The 22,268-nt window shown below is 38.0% G+C and overlaps 1 protein-coding gene across 1 annotated transcript in view; it reads right to left on the reverse strand.

The window, feature by feature from the left end:
- Positions 1 to 310: 310 nt before the first annotated feature.
- ASPA (aspartoacylase) overlaps positions 311 to 22,268 on the reverse strand; it is a 30,588-nt gene continuing 8,630 nt past the window's right edge. Inside the window, exons 4-6 of the mRNA XM_037810257.1 lie at positions 19,029 to 19,136; positions 6,612 to 6,721; positions 311 to 1,119 (exon numbers count right to left, since the gene is read on the reverse strand). Of these exons, the coding sequence (XP_037666185.1) occupies positions 925 to 1,119; positions 6,612 to 6,721; positions 19,029 to 19,136 (413 nt within the window). The 3' untranslated portion in view covers positions 311 to 924. The remainder of the gene's footprint in view (positions 1,120 to 6,611; positions 6,722 to 19,028; positions 19,137 to 22,268) is intronic.

Consider the following 22,268-nt stretch of genomic DNA (forward strand, 5'->3'; position numbering starts at 1 on the left):
TAGAGCCCATTGCTCTCTACTCTTTCTGTCTTCACCACCTGTGCTGGTGGTTAGAGCCAAAGAAAGGCCCTCTCTCCCCACACCTTGGCTGGGAATAAGGGAGACTGCATTCTTTCAAAAGGAGAAGGGACAGCTGTGAGGAACATGCCTCCTCCAAATGTGCCATGCTGGAGAGGAACGTTAGCTGCTCTTGGGGCATGTTAAACATCTGAAAGAGGCTTTCAGCATCTTAGGTCAATGCAGAACAATGGAACCTACCAGAGCAGTGATGCTTTGTGTGGGTTATTGTCTTTCTGGGGATAAAGGACTATTCATAGTTTCTTGATTTATTCATAATGTCACCTTTACAATCAGCCCCCATTTCTCTTTCACATTTCTCTGCAAAAGAGCATTTAGAAATTGCTTAAGGATATCACAACTGTTGCTAAAGTTTAACAGACTGGATACATGGCACATTAGCATTTTTAATTCAATGAACAATTAAAATGTCCATTTTTAATATGCATACTAAAAAATCAGCAAGTATGCACCATTTATTATTAATAGCATTTATACATTACTCAAAAAGATAATTTATTACTATGCTCAATCACTTTTTGTATATAGCATCTATTTCAATTTTATATTTTGAATTTAAAGACTGTTTATTAAGAATGTTAAACTATTAAAGTAAAATGTATAAAAAGCTATACGGAAATAGGAAATACACTTCATTGAATAAGCTACATACATAAAATATGACACCTTAAAAATATATTCATAAATTCATTCACTCAAGAAATATTGCCTGAATGTCTAGTGAGTGCAAGGCACTGAGCTGGGTGCTACAGGTGTGAAGTTGAATAAGGCACAATCCTGCCCTCGAGGAGCTTACAGACTAGTACAGTTTTTCAAGTTACTATAAAAGTGAGCTAAAAGAGATTTTTAATGTAAAGAGCGAATACTTTTTGCATTGAGTATTAGTTTAGTTGTCTTTGCGAAAGCTTCTTTCTTTTCATAATATGCTGCCTCATTTACAAACACTGGGTATACGGTACAGTCTCCATCCAATGGAATAGTCTTTCCATCAAAAGTTAAAAACACGGGATCCCCAGGGTGCAATGGTTTCCAGTCTTGATCCTTTTGGGAAAAAATTAAAATAAATAAATTACATTTGGTCTTTCTCCTACTTTAAACATTTTATGTCAGATTCTAGACAACTAACAAATTAAAGCCTTCTATTCTTTTAAAAAGAGAGACACTGAGAGGCATATCTGTGATCTGACTGAACTGAAATCGTGTAATGAGTTTTGGCGGCATTTTTTAAAGTTCCCCTTTTAATTTTATAATTGACACATGTTCCGGTTTGCTAATGCTGCCGGAATGCAAAACACCCGAGATGGACTGGCTTTTAAAAAGGGGGTTTATTTGGTTATACAATTACAGTCTTAAGGCCATAAAGTGTCCATCAACAAAGGGTACCTTCACTGGAAGATGGCCAATGGCATCCAGAAAACCTCTGTTAGATAGGAAAGCACGTGGCTGTGTCTGCTTGATTCCATGTTGCGTTTCAAAATGGCATTCTCCAAAATGTCTGCATCAGCTTCCAATGGCCATCTTCAAAATGTCTGTCTCAGCTCCAGCTAACTATGAGCTTCTTCTGTCTGAGCTTATATAGTGCTCCAGTAAACTAAATAAGGCCATGTTGAATGGGCGGGGCCACGCCTCCATGGAAATTATCCAATCAGAGTTATCACTACAGTTGGGTGGGTCACATCTCCATGGACACGGAACCAATAGGTTACAACCCAATCCACTAATACGCCTGCCCCCACAAGAATGCATTAAAGAATACGGCTTTTTCTGGGGGACATAAATATACAAACTGGCACAACACATATAATTGAAATTGCTTCAATACCAGGTTTGCCTTGAATGCCGCCAAAGAGATTTATAATATTAAAAGGCAAAACTAAACATATATATATATCCATATATTCTACCTCCTGTCAGCAGAAGTTAAATTCTGTTCAGCAAGATTTAGGAAATATCTATTAGAAATCTGTGTGCAAAACATTCTACCTTTGAGGATATAAACATGAGCAACACTGTGTGTTCACTCAAGGAGATTCTATTCTAATGGGAATTGGGGAGAGAAGGTGGGGGCGGACTGGGGAAAAGTCTAAGACAAGGTGGATGTGTTCCATATGTACCCCCAATTATATGAGAACACTTAAGTTTTTTGAAAGGCCCTATACCAGGAATTTGGATCTTTGAGCACTTTAACACCAATTTGTCACAACACAGGAACTCTAGGACAGTTCTTAAACTTTGATGTGTTTGCAAATTATCTGATGATTTTAGTTAAAACGCAGATTCTGATTCTATAGGTCTGGGGTAGAAGTTTGAGATCCTTCATCTCGAACTTAATTTCCTAGTACCATCGGTGTCACCTGGGGGTTTGTTAGAAATGCAGGATTTCAATCCCCACTGCAGACCTACTAAATCAAAGTCCTCATATTAACAAATTCTCCAGAGATTCATATACACAACATTAAAGTTTGAGAAGCACTGCATTACAGCAATTTTTCTCAACTCTGGCCACACCTTATAATCACTTTGGATGTTTTAAAAACGCCTATGACAACGTGGAATATGACTCCCGGGGAGGAATGTAGACCCGGCATCGTGGGATGGAGAACATCTTGACCAAAAGGGGGATGTGAAAGGAAATGAAATAAGCTGCAGTGGCAGAGAGATTCCAAAACGAGCCGAGAGATCACTCTGGTGGGCACTCTTACGCACACTTTAGACAACCTTTTTTAGGTTCTAAAGAATTGGGGTAGCTGGTGGTGGATACCTGAAACTATTAAACTACAACCCAGAACCCATGAATCTCGAAGACAGTTGTATAAAAATGTAGCTTATGAGGGGTGACAGTGGGATTGGGAATGCCATAAGGACCAAACTCCACTTTGTCTAGTTTATGGATGGATGTGTAGAAAAGTAGGGGAAGCAAACAAACAGACAAAGGTACCTAGGGTTCTTTTTTACTTCAATTGCTCTTTTTCACTCTAATTATTATTCTTGTTATTTTTGTGTGTGTGCTAATGAAGGTGTCAGGGATTGATTTAGGTGATGAATGTACAACTATGTAATGGTACTGTAAACAATCGAAAGTACAATTTGTTTTGTATGACTGCGTGGTATGTGAATATATCTCAATAAAATGATGATTTAAAAAAAAAAAATAAAAACGCCTATGAGTTTTGACAAATACAAAGCATATAGTCATGTAACCACCACCATAGACAAGATACAGAACAGTTCCTTCACTTCCTCCCCAAATTCCCTTATGCCACTGTTTTTTTAAAGTTTCCAAGGTGATTTGAAAATGCAGCATAGTTGAGAACTACTGCTTTGGGAACAGTGGTTTTCACTCAGAGATGTGCCTCAGAACCCCTGAAGGAGCTTCTTCCACATACACGTGGCTGGACTCCACCCCCAAAGCTTCTGATGCAGTGCAGAGCTTCTTGAACTTGATCAGCAAGAAAGCAACCTTGGGAACTTCAAAAACAAACAAACAAAAACAAACAAATCGACACTGATTCTCTGTCTTCACCCTGATGAATTAAATCAGAACCTCTGGAGATGGGGACCAGGGAATTCAGAATTTTAAAAAGCTCCCCAGGTGATTTGCATGTGCTCGAATTTGAGAAGCACTGATTTAGTAGGTTTGTGCTAGATTCCAGGCGTGGGGGTGGGGACCCCCTGGGTAATTCCAATGAACATCCCTGATTGAGAATATCATTCTTAGAACAAAATCTGGACTTGTGACCAGGTCTGTGTCTCTAGTTCCAGGGTCTACATCATCTCTGCTCAGTTCATACATTCCATTGGCACTAGTCTTCTTGCTGCTCCTCAAATACTCCAAGTTTGTTTCAGTCTGAGGGCCTTTGTACTGTTATCCACCTGGCTGGCTTCTGATCCTCCAGGTTCCAGCTTTAATGTCACCATTTCAAGGAGTCCCTTCCCGACCATCCTATCTAATAGGTATCCTTTGTTATCCTCTACTACATTATTGTTTATTTCATTTATAGCACTTATTGCAGTCTGAAATAATCTGGTTTATGCATTTATTTACTTATTCATGATCTGTTCTCCCCACATTAGTATGGAAGATCCATAAGGGACCTTGCTTATCTTGAATCTCAGGGTCCAGAACAGGCTTAGAGAGCCTTCAAAAAATATTTATTGTATTAATGAACCAACCAATCCCTGCTAGAGCATAAGGAGTTGTTCCTTATTGTTCATCAAATAAAACCTATCATTTCTGACTTTTAAGACCTACTACTAACTGTCCTGTTTGTTACTGATGTCATTAATCTAACTTCTCAGTCTTCCCAGGATTATTTTTGGACTTCTCAGGAAAAACTAAAAAACACTCTGTTAATGACATCATCACGTTGGCCTCTTGTTTCTTGTAGTTGTAATTTTTGTAACCTATAATGCTTCCTTCCTTTCTCTCTCCCAATATTCATCTTTCCTTTCTTCAAAACACTGCCTAAGATTCCTTCTTCAGGATTCTATCTGGATCCCACTAAGCCAGAAAGCAGGATTTGCTCTGCCAGTGTTTACTTTCGGGCAGACTACTTTATTAAGTGCCTAAATCTTTTCCACATATGTATATGATATCTGGATTTTATCTTCCAGAAGATTATACCCATAGTTTTGTGTATGAAGATTATACCCATAGTTTTGTGTATGTCTTTCCCATTGTACTTGGTGCATGTTTTGTACAAAACAAGGGCTCAATAAATGCTTCAGTCTGATAGGTAGAGCTGGAAAGCTCCCACAAATGAATCCTTTCAGATCTCAGGAAGAATATGGGAAGTAATTCTCAACTCCACTGCTTCTGCCCCCCTCTTAGGCTATATTCTACTCTTCTGAAAGGGGATTGCAACAAACATGGTAACCCCTAAGGTCACAGAGAGATGGGGCTGTGATGAATGACAGTGTCTGGCAAGGGCTCTAGAGGAGTGGTACCTGGTGGTCTAAAGCTCTGTGGAGATAGATAACTGCTCCTAGTTGGAGAAAAGAGCATAGACCCCAAGGGTGGACCATGGAGCAGCTCCGCAAGGACCTGAAGGTATTCTTAACCATCTCTGGTTGCTAACATCATGCTTGGAAATGGCCCAATAATAGTATTAACAGCCTTACTCAAACTACTGATGATGCAAATTTGGGATGGATAGCAAAGAGTATGAATGACAGAATCAAAACCAATGAGGTTGTGTCATCGGTATATGTGAAGTTTTGTATTTGGTTAAAAAGATCAAGTATGTAAGTCCAGCAGTTCATATAAAATGATCTGGGAGTCTTAATCAACCATAGATCAATAGACACAACCGTGCACAATGTCTCAAGAGATAGTGAGCTTTCTGTCACTAGAAGTATTCAATCAAGTATGGATGACCACTAATTAGTATCATTAAATAGGAGATTGAACTGGATCAGTGGTTTTCAAATCTGGCTATCCCTGAAAAATAAAGTCAGATTTTCTCAGAGTGGGACCCTGGCATCAGTGTGTGTGTGTGTGTGTGTGTGTGTGTGTGTGTGTGTGTGTGTGTGTGTGTGTGTGTGTGTGTGTGTGTGTGTGTGTGTGTGTGTGTGTGTGTATTAAATTCCCTAGGTAATGTGCCCCCAGGTTGAGAACCCCAGGGTAGAAAATTTCCCAAGTCTTTTCCATCTCTAAGGGTCCACAACATTCTCAGCTCATTGCTACTGTTGTTCCTCAACAACTCCACTCATAAGTGTAACTGGCTGATGACCTGAAGCTGTGCGGAGTATTCACAACGGGAGAGAAGATATTTTAGCTTTTTGGAATCTTTGCTCCTCTCTGCTTTTCCCTTTGCCTTTTTCAGATTTAAATCTCCTAAATGCTCCTTGAGACAGGGCATTGGTGGCCTTGTCCTCCCCTTTCACCATGCTGATAAGAAATGAGGTGATTAAACCAGGTAAGGGGTAGATATAGGGGTTCTTAAGAAAGTCAGGGAAATGGTGGCAGAAAATCTTCCAAAGAAAGAGGTTCTGATTTTTTTGCTGTAACTTATTTTGTGGTGAAATTGACCACAGGGATGTAGCAGCAATGTTGTCAACTACAAAGAAAGTTAGTTCTGGATCTACCATTGATAGCTGTATGGCTATGGGAAGGATATAACTTTTGGGCCTCAGTTTTCTGATGTTATATTGGATATTATTGCACTTCAGTAGGAATTCACCTGCTCTGGGGATCCTCGTCTGATTCTCCTCCTGTCACCTTATTATTCTGTTATAGGACCTGGTTGTTTACCTTGATTTCTAGACCACAGTTTAGGCCTTAGTATCGCTAAAGACACCTATCGCTATAAATTCCATAAGAATGTAGACCATGGTCACTGATTTGTCCCCAGCACCCAGCACATGCTTAATAAATATTTATTGAGTGAAGTTCTGAACACTTTATCTGCACTGCAATGTTTTTGAGAACATCAAATGAGTTAATGTATTTAAAATGCTTAATGAACTGTAGAATTTTACCCAGAGGTAAGGCATCATTATTTTCCATACTTTAAAGAAACAGCAAAGATTACCTGCAGATTAGGATGGATAATAGCAGCAACTTCTCCACTTTCATTCCTGGGAAAATCAACTTTCTCCATTATTTTATAGACTTCAAGAGCACATGGAGGAAATTCTTTTCCTATGGCAAAAATGAAAATGTATAAATAGCAACTAAAAGAAACCTCCTGAAAAAAGAGAACTTGATAATTGAAGGAATTCACACAAATATAAGACAGACGGTTATAGGGAGAACATACCATGTTTAGTAAGGATGTTCATAAACAATACTAAACCAGAAGATAATCTTTTCATGGGGAGGTGTTTTTTTAAATTATCTTAAAAAAAGCTTACTGAGGTGGAATTCAATAAAATTAACTATTTTGAAGTGAACAATTCAGTGGTATTTAGTACATTCACAATGTGCTAAAACCACCTTTTTCTAGTTACAAAACATTTCCATTACTTCAAAATTAAACTCTGTACCCATTAAGCAGTTACTACTCATTCTTCTCTCCTCCCAGCCTCTGGCAACCACCAGACTGCATTCTGTCTTGATGGATTTACCTATTCTGGACATTTCATAAATGGAATGATGCAATATGTGACATTTTGTGTCTGATTTTCTGGACTTAGCATAATGTTTTTGAGATCTTTCCACTTGTAGTATATCAGTATTGCACTCCTTTTTATGGCTGAGTAATAATCCATTGTATGTATATACCACAATTTGTCCATACATACATTTATGGACATTTGGACTTTCTACCTTTTGGCTATTGTGAATAGTGCTGCTACAAACATGTGTGCACATGGATTTGTTTGCATACTTGTTTTCAATTCTTTGGGGTAGATAACTAGGAGTGGAATCACTGGGTCTTATGATAATTCTATATTTAACTTTTTGAGAAACCGTTAAACTGTTTTCCATAGCCCACTGTTTCACATTCTCATCAGCAATGTACTAGAGCTCCAATATCTCCACATGCTTGCCAACACTTATTATTTTTTATTATATATTTATTATTATTTTTTATTATAGTCATCCTAGTGTGTGTGAAGTGGTACCTCATTGTGGTTTTGATTTGCATTTCCCAAAATGACTAATGATATTAAGCATCTTTTCATGTGCTTGTAGGTCATTTGTATATCTTCTTTGGAGAAGTGTCAATTCAAGTCCTTTGCCCATTTAAAAATTGGGTTGTTTGCCTTTTTGTTGTTGAGTTTTAACAGTTCTTTATATATTCTGGATACTGGACCTGTATTAGATATATGATTTGTAACTATTTTCTTTCATTCTGTAGGTTGTCTTTTCATTTTCTTGATGCACAAAAGTTTTAAATTTTGCCAAATTTCAAATTATCTACTTTTCTTTAATTCCCCAGGCTTCTGGTGTCATATCTAAGAGTCCATTGGTTATATTTTCTTTTTTTTTTATCTTCATTTTATTGAGATATATTCACATACCATGCAGTCATACAAAACAAATCGTACATTCGATTGTTCACAGTACCATTACATAGTTGTACATTCATCACCTAAATCAATCCCTGACACCTTCATTAGCACACACACAAAAATAATAAGAATAATAATTAAAGTGAAAAAGAGCAATTGAAGTAAAAAAGAACACTGGGTACCTTTGTCTGTTTGTTTGTTTGTTTCCTTCCCCTATTTTTCTACTCATCCATCCATAAACTAGACAAAGTGGAGTGTGGTCCTTATGGTTTTCCCAATCCCATTGTCACTCCTCATAAGCTACATTTTTATACAATTGTCTTCGAGATTCATGGGTTCTGGGTTGTAGTTTGATAGTTTCAGGTATCCACCACCAGCTACCCCAATTCTTTAGAACCTAAAAAGGGTTGTCTAAAGTGTGTGTAAGAGTGCCCACCAGAGTGACCTCTCGGCTCCTTTTGGACTCTCTCTGCTACTGAAGCTTATTTCATTTCCTTTCACATCCCCCTTTTGGTCAAGAAGATGTTCTCCGTCCCGCAATGCCAGGTCTACATTCCTCCCCGGGAGTCATATTCCACGTTGCCAGGGAGATTCACTCCCCTGGGTGTCTGATCCCACGTAGGGGGGAGGGCAGTGATTTCACCTTTCAAGTTGGCTTAGCTAGAGAGACAGGGCCACATCTGAGCAACAAAGAGGCATTCGGGAGGAGGCTCTTAGGCACAATTATAGGGAGGCCTAGCCTCTCCTTTGCAGCAACCGTCTTCCCAAGGGTAAAACCTACGGTAGAGGGCTCAACCCATCAAACCACCAGTCCCCTATGTCTGTGGTCATGTTAGCAACCATTGAGGTGGGATAGGCCAATACCCCTTCATTCTCCACAGGCTCCTCAAGGGGGCACTACATATTTTTTTCCTGTTTTTTTTTTTTTTTTTTTTTAACCTGTTCTTCCTTTTTAAATCAACTGTATGGAAAAAAAAAATTAAAAAAAAAAAAAAAGAAAAAGAAAAACATACAATAAAAGAACATTTCAAAGAAGCCATAACAAGGGAGTAAGAAAAAGACAACTAACCTAAGATAACTGCTTTACTTCCAACCTGTTCCTACTTTACCCCAAGGAAGTTACATAATATAGCAACATTTCTGTGAACTGGCTCCTACTATATCCATCAGAAATTAACAGACCATAGTCATTCCTGGGCATCCCCAGAACGTTAAATAGCTTATCTGTTCTTCTTGGATTACTGTTCCCCCTTCCTTAATTGCTCTGTATTGCTAGTTCCCCTACATTCGACATTATAAACCATTTGTTTTACATTTTTCAAAGTTCACATTAGTGGTAGCATGCAATATTTCTCTTTCTGTGCCTGGCTTATTTCGCTCAGTATTATGTCTTCAAGGTTCATCCATGTTGTCATATGTTTCATGTGGTCGTTCCTTCTTACTGCCATGTAGTATTCCATCGTGTGTATATACCACATTTTATTTATCCACTCATCTGTTAAAGGACATTTGGGTTGTTTCCATCTCTTAGCAATTGTGAATAATGCTGCTATGAACATTGGTGTGCAGTTATCTGTTCGTGTCACTGCTTTCCGATCTTCCGGGTATATACTGAGAAGTGCAATCGCTGGATCGAATGGTAACTCTATATCTAGTTTTCTAAGGAACTGCCAGACCGACTTCCAGAGTGGCTGAACCATTATACAGTCCCACCAACAATGAATAAGAGTTCCAGTTTTTCCACATCCCCTCCAGCATTTGTAGTTTCCTGTTTGTTTAATGGCAGCCACTCTAATAGGTGTTAGATGGTATCTCATTGTGGTCTTAATTTGCATCTCTCTAATAGCTAGTGAAGCTGAACATTTTTTCATGTGTTTCTTGGCCATTTGTATTTCCTCTTCAGAGAACTGTCTTTTCATATCTTTTGCCCATTTTATAATTGGGCTGTCTGTACTATTGTCATTGAGTTGTAGGATTTCTTTGTATATGCAAGATATCAGTCTTTTGTCAGATACATGGTTTCCAAAAATTTTTTCCCATTGCGTTGGCTGCCTCTTTACCTTTTTGAGAAATTCCTTTGAGGTGCAGAAACTTCTAAGCTTGAGGAGTTCCCATTTATCTATTTTTTCTTTTGTTGCTTGTGTTTTGGGTGTAAAGTCTAGGAAGTGGCCGCCTAATACAAGGTCTTGAAGATGTTTTCATACATTATCTTCTAGGAGTTTTATGGTACTTTCTTTTATATTGAGATCTTTGGTCCATTTTGAGTTAATTTTTGTGTAGGGTGTGAGGTAGGGGTCCTCTTTCATTCTTTTGGATATGGATAGCCAACTCTTCCAGCCCCATTTGTTGAATAGACCATTATGACTCAGTTCAGTGACTTTGGGGGCCTTATCAAAGATCAGTCGGCCATAGATCTGAGGGTTTATCTCTGAATTCTCAATTCGATTCCATTGATCTATATGTCTATCTTTGTGCCAGTACCATGCTGTTTTAACAACTGTGGCTTTATAATAAGCTTCAAAGTCAGGGAGTGTAAGTCCTCCCACTTCGTTTTTCTTTTTTAGAGCGTCTTTAGCAATTTGAGGCATCTTACCTTTCCAAATAAATTTGATAACTAGCTTTTCCAAGTCTGCAAAGTAGGTTGTTGGAATTTTGATTGGGATTGCATTGAATCTGTAGATGAGTTTGGGTAGAATTGACATCTTAATGACATTTAGCCTTCCTAACCATGAACATGGAATATTTTTCCATCTTTTAAGGTCCCCTTCTATTTCTTTTAGTAGAGTTACGTAGTTTTCTTTGTATAGGTCTTTTACATCTTTGGTTAAGTTTATTCCTAGGTACTTGATTTTTTTAGTTGCTATTGAAAATGGTATCTTTTTCTTGAGTATCTCTTCAGTTTGTTCATTTCTAGCATATAGAAACATTACTGACTTATGTGCATTAACCTTGTATCCCGCTACTTTGCTAAATTTTTTTATTAGCTCTAGTAGCTGTATCGTCGATTTCTCAGGGTTTTCCAGATATAAGATCATATCATCTGCAAACAATAACAGTTTTACTTCTTCTTTTCCAATTTGGATGCCTTTTATTTCTTTGTCTTGCCAGATTGCCCTGGCTAGCCCTTCCAGCAGAATGTTGAAAAACAGTGGTGACAGCGGGCATCCTTGTCTTGTTCCTGATCTTAGAGGGAAGGCTTTCAGTCTCTCACCATTGAGTACTATGCTGGCTGTGGGTTTTTCATATATGCTCTTTATCATGTTGAGGAAGTTTCCCTCAATTCCTACCTTTTGAAGTGTTTTTATCAAAAAGGGATGTTGGATTTTGTCAAATGCTTTTTCAGCATCTATTGAGATGATCATTTGATTTTTCCCTTTTGAATTTTTAATGTGTTGTAATACGTTGATTGATTTTCTTATGTTGAACCATCCTTGCATGCCTGGAATAAACCCCACTTGGTCATGGTGTATGATTTTTTTAATGTGTCTTTGGATTCGATTTGCAAGTATTTTGTTGAGGATTTTTGCATCTATATTCATTAGAGAGATTGGCCGGTAGTTTTCCTTTTTTGTAGCATCTTTGCCTGGTTTTGGTATTAGATTGATGTTAGCTTCATAAAATGAGTTAGGTAGTGTTCCATTTTCTTCAATGTTTTGAAAGACTTTGAGTAAGACTAGTGTCAGTTCTTTCTGGAAAGTTTGGTAGAATTCCCCTGTGAAGCCATCTGGCCCTGGGCATTTATTTGTGGGAAGATTTTTGATGACTGATTGGATCTCTTTGCTTGTGATGGGTTGATTGAGGTCTTCTGTTTCTTCTCTGGTCAGTCTAGGTTGTTCATATGTTTCCAGGAAATTGTCCATTTCCTCTACATTATCCAGTTTGTTGCCATACAGTTGTTCATAGTATCCTCTTATAATGTTTTTTTAATTTCTTCAGGATCTGCAGTTATGTCACCTTTTTCATTCATTATTTTGTTTATATGGGTTGTCTCTCTTTTTGATTTTGTCAGCCTAGCTAGGGGCTTGTCAATCTTGTTGATCTTCTCAAAGAACCAACTTTTGGTGATATTTATCCTCTCTATTGTTTTTTTGTTCTCTATGTCATTTATTTCTGCTTTAATCCTTGTTATTTCTTTTCTTGTACTTGGTTTAGGATTGGTTTGCTGTTCATTTTCTAGCTTCTGCAGTTGATCCATTAGTTCTTTGATTTTGGCTCTTTCTTCCTTTTTAATATATGCGTTTAGTGCTATAAATTTCCCCCTCAGCACTGCTTTTGCTGCATCCCATAGGTTTTGGTATGTTGTGTTCTCATTTTCGTTCGTCTCTATATATTTAGCAATTTCTCTTGCTATTTCTTCTTTAACCCACTGATTGTTTAGGAGTGTGTTGTTTAACCTCCAGGTATTTGTGAATTTTCTAAGTCTCTGATGGTTATTGACTTCTAATTGTATTCCATTGTGGTCAGAGAATGTGCTTTGAATAATTTCAATCTTTTTAAATTTACTGAGGCTTGTTTTATGTCCCAGCATATGATCTATTCTGGAGAAAGTTCCGTGAGCACTAGAAAAGTATGTGTATCCTGGTGATTTGGGATGTAATGTTCTGTATATGTCTGTTAAATCTAATTCATTTATCAGATTGTTTAGGTTTTCAATTTCCTTATTGGTCCTCTGTCTGGTTGGTCTATCTATAGGAGAGAGTGATGTGTTGAAGTCTCCCACAATTATTGTGGAAACATCAATTGCTTCCTTTAGTTTTGCCAGTGTTTCTCTCATGTATTTTGAGGCACCTTGATTGGGTGCATAGACATTTATGATTGTTATTTCTTCTTGTTGAATTGCCCCTTTTATTAGTATGTAGCAGCCTTCTTTGTCTCTCAAAACATCCCTGCATTTAAAGTCTATTTTATCTGAGATTAATATTGCTACACCTGCTTTCTTTTGGCTGTAGCTTGCATGATATATTTTTTTCCATCCTTTCCCTTTCAATTTCTTTGTGTCCCTGTGTCTAAGATGAGTCTCTTGTATGCAACATATTGATGGTTCATTTTTTTGATCCATTCTGCGAATCTATATCTTTTAATTGGGGAGTTTAATCCATTTACATTCAATGTTAAAACCGTGAAGGCATTTCTTGAATCAGCCATCTTATCCTTTGGTTTATGTTTGTCATATATATTTTTCCCCTCTGTCTATTAATATCCTTTATTGTACCCATACAGAATGTCTTTAGTACTGAACCTTTCTCCAGGTCTCTCTGTCTTTTCTTTGTTTCTCTGTCTGTAGGGCTCCATTTAGTATCTCCAGTAGGGCAGGTCTCTTGTTAGCAAATTCTCTCAGCTAACTTGTCTGTGAAAAATTTAAGCTCTCCCTCAGATTTGAAGGAGATCTTTGCTGGATAAAGTATTCTTGGTTGGAAATTTTTCTCACTCAGAATTTTAAATATATCATGCCACTGCCTTCTTGCCTCCATAGTGGCTGCTGAGTAGTCACTACTTAGTCTTATGCTGTTTCCTTTGTATGTGGTGAATTGCTTTTCTCTTGCTGCTTTCAGAACTTGGTCCTTCTCTTCCGCGTTTGACAGTGTGATCAGAATATGTCTCGGAGTGGGTTTATTTGGATTTATTCTATTTGGAGTTCGCTGAGCATTTATGATTTGTGTATTTATGTTGTTTAGAAGATTTGGGAAGTTTTCCCCAACAATTTCTTTGAATACTCTTCCTAGACCTTTACCCTTTTCTTCCCCTTCTGGAACACCAATGAGTCTTATATTAGGACGTTTTATATAATCTATCATATCCCTGAGGTCCGTTTCGATTTTTTCAATTTTTTTCCCCATTCTTTCTTTTATGCTTTCATTTTCCATTCTGTCATCTTCCAGGTCACTGATTCGTTGTTCAACTTCCTCTAGTCTTGTACTATGAGTGTCCAGAATCTTTTTAATTTGGTCAACAGTTTCTTTAATTTCCATAAGATCATCTATCTTTTTATTTAGTCTTGCAATGTCTTCTTTATGCTCTTCTAAGGTCTTCTTGATATCCTTTGTATTCTGTACTATGGTCTCATTGTTCATCTTTAGTTCCTTGAGTAGCTGCTCCAGGTGCTGTGTCTCTTCTGATCTTTTGATTTGGGTGTTTGGGCTTGGGTTATCCATATCGTCTGGTTTTTTCATATGCTTTATAATTTTCTGTTGTTTTTGGCCTCTTGGCATTTGCTGAACTTGACAGGGTTCTTTTAGGATTTGTAGACCAATTGAATTCCTTATCTCTAATTTATCAGATCTACAGCTTCGTGGAGTACACTTTCTCTAACTAACCAGCAGGTGGCGTCCACGAGCCACCTGTTCTCCACAAGCCAGTTCTCCCCTGCTTAGCCTTTTTGGTGAGTGGGGGAGTGAGTCTTGTGGGGTCCAATTGGTGTACCAAGCTTGCGTGTGTATTTGGTGTTGCCCGCTCTGTATATGGGGCGTGTTTCTGGGCAGTCAGGGAGGGGGGTGGGTCTAACAATCAAATCTCCCTGGTGATCCTGGAGTTTTAAAGCTGCTGCAATAGTCTAATCCTTCAGTTCAGTCCTGCCACAGTTTGTCTCTGCCAATGACCCACAAGACCTTGGTATTGGCGTATGGCTCCTGAGACTAGTAAGTGGGTCCCTCTTCCAGGTCGTGCAACCCCTGGTCCTCTGTTGAGGGATGACTGTGCTATGTCACAGGTGAGTGCCGTCCCCCCAGGGTGGTTCTGGGCTGCTGGGCTGTGTAGGGAGGCTCCCAGACTGCTGAAATGATGGCTGAATGGGGCTTTGTTAATTCACACTGCTCCACCTTCCTAACTCTGGGACAATCAGCTGAGGTTGCAGGGAAGGCTAATGTCCACGACCAGTTTTGTGGTGTGTGCCTGTTATTTGAAGCACTTCCGTCACACTGGGTTGTCTGGGGCAGCTCTGGGCTATGGGGCTGGCGATGGGCAGGAGTGTTTCCTGTCCACCAGGCATGATGGCTGTGAGTGGACACCCCCCTTTTCTTGGGAAGTTGTGGTGTTTAGTGAAATTTCTCAGCCACTGGATTATTGCCTTTTGTCTCAGAGCTCTCTTAGTTCTGCTCTTGTCTTGACCTCCCCAAATTGCAAGTCTTTGAAGCTTTCTGTATTGGGCTTCTTAGAGTAATTGTTTTACAAAAAGAAAAAAGGATTAAAAAAAAAAAAAAAGGGCCCTCCTCACAGATCTAATGGGTTATTGAAATGCTAAGAGACAAAGCAATTAGGGCCATTAAGGAAAGTTCCACAGGGCAGAGAGATCAGCTTTTCTTTGGGATTTGCATATGAGCCTGAGGGCCTGAGCTTTGCCCTTCCCCTTTCTATGTTCACCAGAACTCCAAAAATCCTCCGCTTTTATTTTGGAGTTTTTCGTGCTGTTTTTTTCTATGCCTGTCTCCTCTCTGCTGGGCTGGCTGCTCTCAGATTCTCTGGTGTCTGGTCTCAGTCTATCTATGGTTGGAGTTTGGATCAGTAGAATGAGTTTCTGATAAGGGCTGCCACTGCAGTTCTCCCTTCTCCTTCCCGGAGCTGACAGCCCCTCCTCCCACGGGACTGAGCCTGGCAGGGAGGGGCGCGGGTCCCCTGGCCGCAAAAACTTACAGATTTCGCTGATCTCAGCAGTTTGATGTTTTCATGAGTGTTGTATGAAGTATGCCCAAAGTCAGATTGCTCTGTGGTGTCCAGTCCACGTAGTTCCTGGCTTTCTACCTACTTTCCTAGAGGAGTAACTAAAACATACAGCTCACCAGTCCGCCATCTTGCCCCGCCCCCTATATTTTCTTTTAAGAGTTTTATGATTTTAGCTCTTGTATTTAGGCCATTGGCCATTTGGAGTTAATTTTTGTGTATAGCATGGGATCGGAGTCCAACTTCATTCTTTTCCATATGGATATCCAGTTACTGCCAGAAGATGTTCTTTATTATTTCTATAGGCATACTGACCTCAAATAAACTGGTGGGCAGAGGTAGAAAATAAAACTTAAAGACAGTGTGGGAGAAAAAGAACTTAGGACTTGGATTCAGGACACCTGGACTCTAACTTCCAAGCTGTAAGATTTTGAGCAAGATGCTTAACTTCCCAAGGCTTGCTTTTTTTTAATCTGTCAAATGAAGGTTTGAGATTAGTTTAGCTTGGAGGGCCCTTCCAGCTCTGACATTCTATGACTGAACATTTCCAGGAAGACTTCCAGCGAGCTAAATGGTTTTGTATAGTGGTCTTTTTCTTCAATCAGGTCCCCATACTCTGAGCAGTGAGATCATGGGATGCAGAAGTCTGCCAACAGTGGACCCCAAAGATGCAGCATCTTTAAATAACCTGATACCCTGAAACTTAAAAAAAGAGTAGCTTACATCTGTGGCAGGCAATCACTGAGCAAACAGGGTGAACTTTCATCCAAAATAGGGCCTATATAATGTGCTATGGTTCCAAAGCAAAGGGAAGTTTTCCTTTGCTCTAAGAAACAAAGTGCAGCCAGAGTGGGAATGGGGATACTCCTTGATATCTTCTGTATCAGTTAGTTTCCGCTGTATAATACACTACCCCAGAACTTAGTGGCTTAAAACCACAATCATTTAATTTAGCTCATGATTCAGTGATGTGTTTGGGCAGTCCTGGTCTGGAAGGGCTTGGCTGATTGCTGCTTGGCTTGCTCATGTATTTGCAGTGAGTTGGCAGGTTGGCTGGAGGCTAGGTGATCTAGGGCTGCCTTATTCTCCTGCTTGGCATTTGCTAGGCTGTCAGCTGGAGCTGTATTATTATTGTCTAGGGTGTCTTAGTTCTCCGGTTCGTTGTCTCTCATTATCCAGCATGCTAGCCTGGACTTAGTCACATGATGGTGATATGGGGTGGTCAAGAGCAAGGAGAACAAACCCCCAATGCACAAATGCTTTGCAAACCTTTTCTTATGGCACAAAGCAAGTTACATGGTCAACCCAAATTCAGGAGTGGAGAAATAAACTCCATCTCTTGATGAAACATCACATTAAAAGTGTATGGATGCAAGGAGGGGAAGAATTTGTGGTCATTTTTACAATCTGTTGTATCTTCCAAGATGAAGATGAGAACTTACCTGATGTCATCTCTTCAAACCACACTATCCGTTGGAAGAAAAGGAAAAAGTATGTTTTTGCTACTTAGAATCTCAGAATTGGAAGGAGTCTTGAAAGTCTAATACTTGTCCAATGCTTGAGCATTTTCCGTTTCGTTCTGGCCAAGTGGTCTTCTTTCTCCTGCTTGAAAAACTTCACAAAGTGTGTTCCATCTCATTATTAACCAGCTTTTCCCTCCAGGTCACAAAAAATTGTGTCTAATTATATAGCACTTCTGAAACTCTGAAATTAAATTACTCTTCAGCTTTCTTTTAGCTAGTCTAAGTATCCTTAGTTCTATCACTCATTACTTGTATGTAGTCAGTAAGTGAGAATATGTGTGAAGAAACCTTGCAAATTGTGAAGTTCTACATACATCTTAGGAATCATATAATAGTTTCAAACCCTTCACTATTTTTAATTGTCTCCTGTGGCTAAGCTCTGCATTTTTGATGTCCCTCCTGAAGAATGGATTCAGAATTCATTCACGGTTCTGCAGGTTGAGGGGAGGTGCCTATCCAAGACAGAGAAGAGATCATTACCTCTCCCATTCTTGGATTTTGAACACAAGGAACTTTATCCCTGATGTATTTAATCTTAAACATTTGGTTTAGACAATTGTTAAAGACTGTCATATCTGATTATCATTCCCCCTCACTAGCTTCTATCATTAGATCTATCATTAGGTCCCCAATATTCTACATTATAAAACATTGATTTTACATTGTTCAAAGAGTTCATAGAAGTGGTAACATAAAATATCTCTCCTTTTGTGTCTGACTTATTTCACTCTTCATTATATTCTCAAGGTTCTTTGATTTTATTTTAAATTAATTTTTAATGACACAAATAATACATGAATGCATTCTTCTTGAAAATAATTAAAACCAAATTAACATGCTTTGTCCTCTTCTCCCCAGTAATCAATATTATCAGTTTTTGGTGCGTTTTCTTCTAGAACATTTTCTGTGTATTAATAAATAAATAAATAAATAAATAACCATAAAGAAATGTGTAATTAAATATATATGTATCTCTCTATAAATTATCCTATTATGTAATTATTATTATTTTAAAGCAAATGTGTGTACCATATGTTCTGTTCTGCAACTTGCTTACTTCAATTAACAACGCATTTTTAAGATCTTTCCATGTTAGTTTATTTAGCTGTTTCACAACTGCTGGATATTTGGGTTGTTCACTTTGTTTTGCTGTTACAATTGATGCCACTATGATCACCTTTGCATTCAACATGGTGCGTATGCAGGCACTTATTTTTCTCTGAGATGTGGAATTCCTAGGTCATAGGATTTGTGCATTTTAAGAAGTGGATACTGTAAAATTACTCTCTAAAGCATCTTTAACAATTTATATTTTCATCAGTTGGTAATAAGAGTATTTCCTTTTTCTACCCCCTCACCAACACTAAATATGAGCAGATTTTAATATTTTCTCAATCTATTGGGGGGAAAATGGTTTTCTCATTTTGATTTGTGTTTCTCTTATTACTAATAATATTCAACATCTTTTCATATGTATAATGGACATTTGTATTTTGTGGCATTTCTTTGTTTTAAAAAATGGAGTTTAATAGAAAAAATAGATTTGCTTTGGGGAATTTTATTTGGTAGCTGCTTTTCTTGGAAGGTGTCTATTCTGGTCATCGAGGAATAGCTGAAGTGATTAAACTTTTTAAAAAGCACCCAAGGCGATGAACATGGCAAATCTGACCTGGGTTCCAGTTGCTATTTCAATGTTTAGGGGTTAAGTCATTATGTGTATTCATTTCACCTGCCTTTTCTGATCTTTTTATACATTTATATATGTATATATATATAAGCTAACAATTAAGGAGACAATTCCTACTCACCACGTACCTTTGTTGAAATGATGTATAAAATCAAGAGCATATTTAATCATTTTTCTCATTTGATCCAAAATATCAGCTCTCAGAACCCCTTGAGGCTGGGGACCAACTTCTATACCTAGGTAGAGAAGGAGAGACTGTCACATTTATGTAAGTGTTAGAATATATTTTAAGATTGAACATTTTTAAATGTCAAGATCTAGAATCTCATCATTGAAATCATTAAAAAGTAGATCATGTAGCATCATGGAACATGTTTGAGACATAAAGGCAAAAAAAACAAAGCAGAACATTTAGATATACAAATTATATGCATAGTGAATAAAGATTAAGGAAGAACATGGAAAAAATCAGAATTGTGTTAGAGTAGTAGGATCATAGGGTCTTTTTTCCTTAAATTACCTTCAATACTGTCAAAATATTTAAAAATTATAATACAGTAAAAGGGTAGACCAATTTATGCCACATGGCCACAAAGAGAATTTTTTTTGTTTGACGGGAGGAAGGACATACATTTAGTTGTAGAAATCTAGCCTGGACGAGCCATGGACTTAAGTCAACATAATTTATGTGACCCTAGAGTAATATTCTTGGTTTTAACACAACAACCCATCCTGCCACAATAGTGCAATAGTTTTAACTTTTCATAGATAAAATTTGGATTCCTTTCTTCTCACCCCAATTCAACTATGTCTGTACTATCAGGTATACCTTTGATGGCTGTGAAGCATCCATCCTTACATGTACAAAACTACTCCTTGTCTTAACCACTTATTTATCCTCTTTCCTTCTGCTCAAGTCTCCCACACACTCATCCCTTCAATCATCACTCTTTCTGCTTATCAGGCCAATTATCAAGTACCAAGTATAATAGTACTCATCCCCATTCTCTTCCACCCAATTTATATATAACATACATATATATACACATACATATATATATTTTACCTATCCTACTTTTTATCCTCTTCTGTTATTTTCCAATTTACAATATTCTCTTTCATCTTCATTTTTCATTTGTCTTGCCTAGTTTTCTTGTATATATGTATAGACATATATTTAAGTATATGGTATCATAATTGTGGTGAAGGAGTGCATCTGGGCATAAATGATTTGTACATATGTGTGAAGATGTATGCTCATGTATATGTCTATATATGCATTGTAGAAGGCATTGTTGTTTTCCACCCAAAATTCATTATATTATCCTCCTTGCTTGATTTTAGTTGGGTATCCAGTCTTTAAGGTAGGTGAATTCTATCCAGTTCAGGGGTAAATTCTGAATAGTTTAAGTCAATCATAGTAATCTGCTTACCCTAGTGATTGATTAAGAATGGACATGTGACCAGTTCTTACCAAGGGGCCATAACGGGAGGTCTGCAGGAGATTTCCTGAGTCCCCTTTCTTCCACTAGGTGTTGTCATGTTAGTAAAGATGTTGGAACTACAGAGGACATCTTGTGACCATGAGGACAGCTAAAAACACACTGCAGATGGTAGAAGAGAAAGATGAAAAAACTTTGCCCCTCATGATGTCGTTATGTAAAATAATGAATTTACTTTATTGCTTAAGCCAATTTGAATTATCTTCAGCCAAAAGCATTCTACATATGCTTGTCTTAGGTGGAGATAAAGGGTGCGGTATGGAAGTCCAATGTGAAGATCCATGGGACTGATGGGATTGGGTGCCTGACCCAGAAAAGCCAGTTTATTGAAGTTTTTTTTTTTCTGATTGTGAGTAGAGGATAATAGTAGGGTGTCTATAGTAGTCTGAAGCAGTATGTACCCCAGAACAACACGTTCTTAAACCTAATCCACTCCTGTGTGTGCGACCCATTGTAAGTAGGACGCTTAGATAAGGTTACTTCAGTTAAAGTTGACCCACCTCAATCAGGATGGATCTTAATCCTATTATAGAATCCTTTATAAGTGGAATAAAATTCAGATATAGGATAGAAAGCCACAGGAAGCAAGAAGCTGAACATCAATGGAAACTGGAAGAGAAGGGAGACACCAGGAGATGTCACCATGTGCCTTGCCATGTGACAAGCTAAGGACCAAGGATTGCCAGCAGCCAGCCCCAGAATGCCACAATTTTTCAGGAAGAAAACATCACCTTAATGATGCCTTGATTTGGACTTTTACCCAGCTTCAAACTGTGAGAAAATAAATTCCCATTAGTTAACTTGACCCATCTCATGGTATTTACTTGAGCAGCTTAGGAAACTTAAACAGTGGCCATATTTTCCAAACTAAAAGTTAACTCTGACACAAGATCTCATATCAGAGCAGAATATTTAAATTTGTAGGACATAACCATGGCCTAGTCAGGAGAGTAGCTGAAGGAATTATAGTCATAAAAATAATTTTCCTGAGTCCTTATCGAGGCCATGGTCAATCTGGGAAAGTTAGGAGAAGACCGTGTCCAGTCACCACTTTGTGTGTGTGGAAAGAAGGAAGAAGAATCTGGGAATGATCATAAGGCTGGCTGCAGCAAACTGCTTCTTCCTGGAATAAGATAAAGTTTACCCAAAATGACCCTGCCACATTTTAGCTGCTTACCGGAGGATCAGATAAGGCTGAAGAATGATAAAATGGAATGCAAAGGGATCCTTGTATTGGGTAATAGAAGTTAAAGCAAGTTTGTATGGGGTAATAGACTTATATAGAGAGAGTATCTCCCTGATGTTAAGTGTTTTTTTCAATGAGTGGATGACCTGAAAGTGTTCTAAATAAAATAGCAAAATTAGAAGGTGAACATACAATATTTCTTACTGTTTACAATGAACTTTAATACTCTATATTGAATGTTTTAAAGATTTAGCCTCTATTTTTAATGGCCAAATATATTGAGAAATATTTGTTCTGGTTAAGAGCAGCATTGCCCCATAATATCACGGACCAAGGTTGATCCAGAAGTCATACGGATGTCTTATGTTTTTATCTGGTGTCACAAAGAAACAGCATCTCTATGCTTTGCTGATAAGCATTTGGTTTATTTCAACTAATTACCTGTACTTGGATATTTAGTTTGCTCCAAATGATCCCTTAATTGTGCACAAAAATTATCAATACTTGAAGAACCAGAATAGTTTTTGATTATCTTTTTGCTTGTATTGTCTTGGCCAACTTGCTCTTAAATTAAATTGCTCTTGGTTAAATCATATGAGACCTGACAAAAAAACTTAAATTGTGGCAGCAATTTTAATGATTATAGTGTAGTCTGAAAACAATTAATTATTTCAATAGGT

The sequence above is a fragment of the Choloepus didactylus genome, chromosome 18, assembly GCF_015220235.1.
Source record: "Choloepus didactylus isolate mChoDid1 chromosome 18, mChoDid1.pri, whole genome shotgun sequence".
Classification (NCBI taxonomy): domain Eukaryota; kingdom Metazoa; phylum Chordata; class Mammalia; order Pilosa; family Megalonychidae; genus Choloepus; species Choloepus didactylus.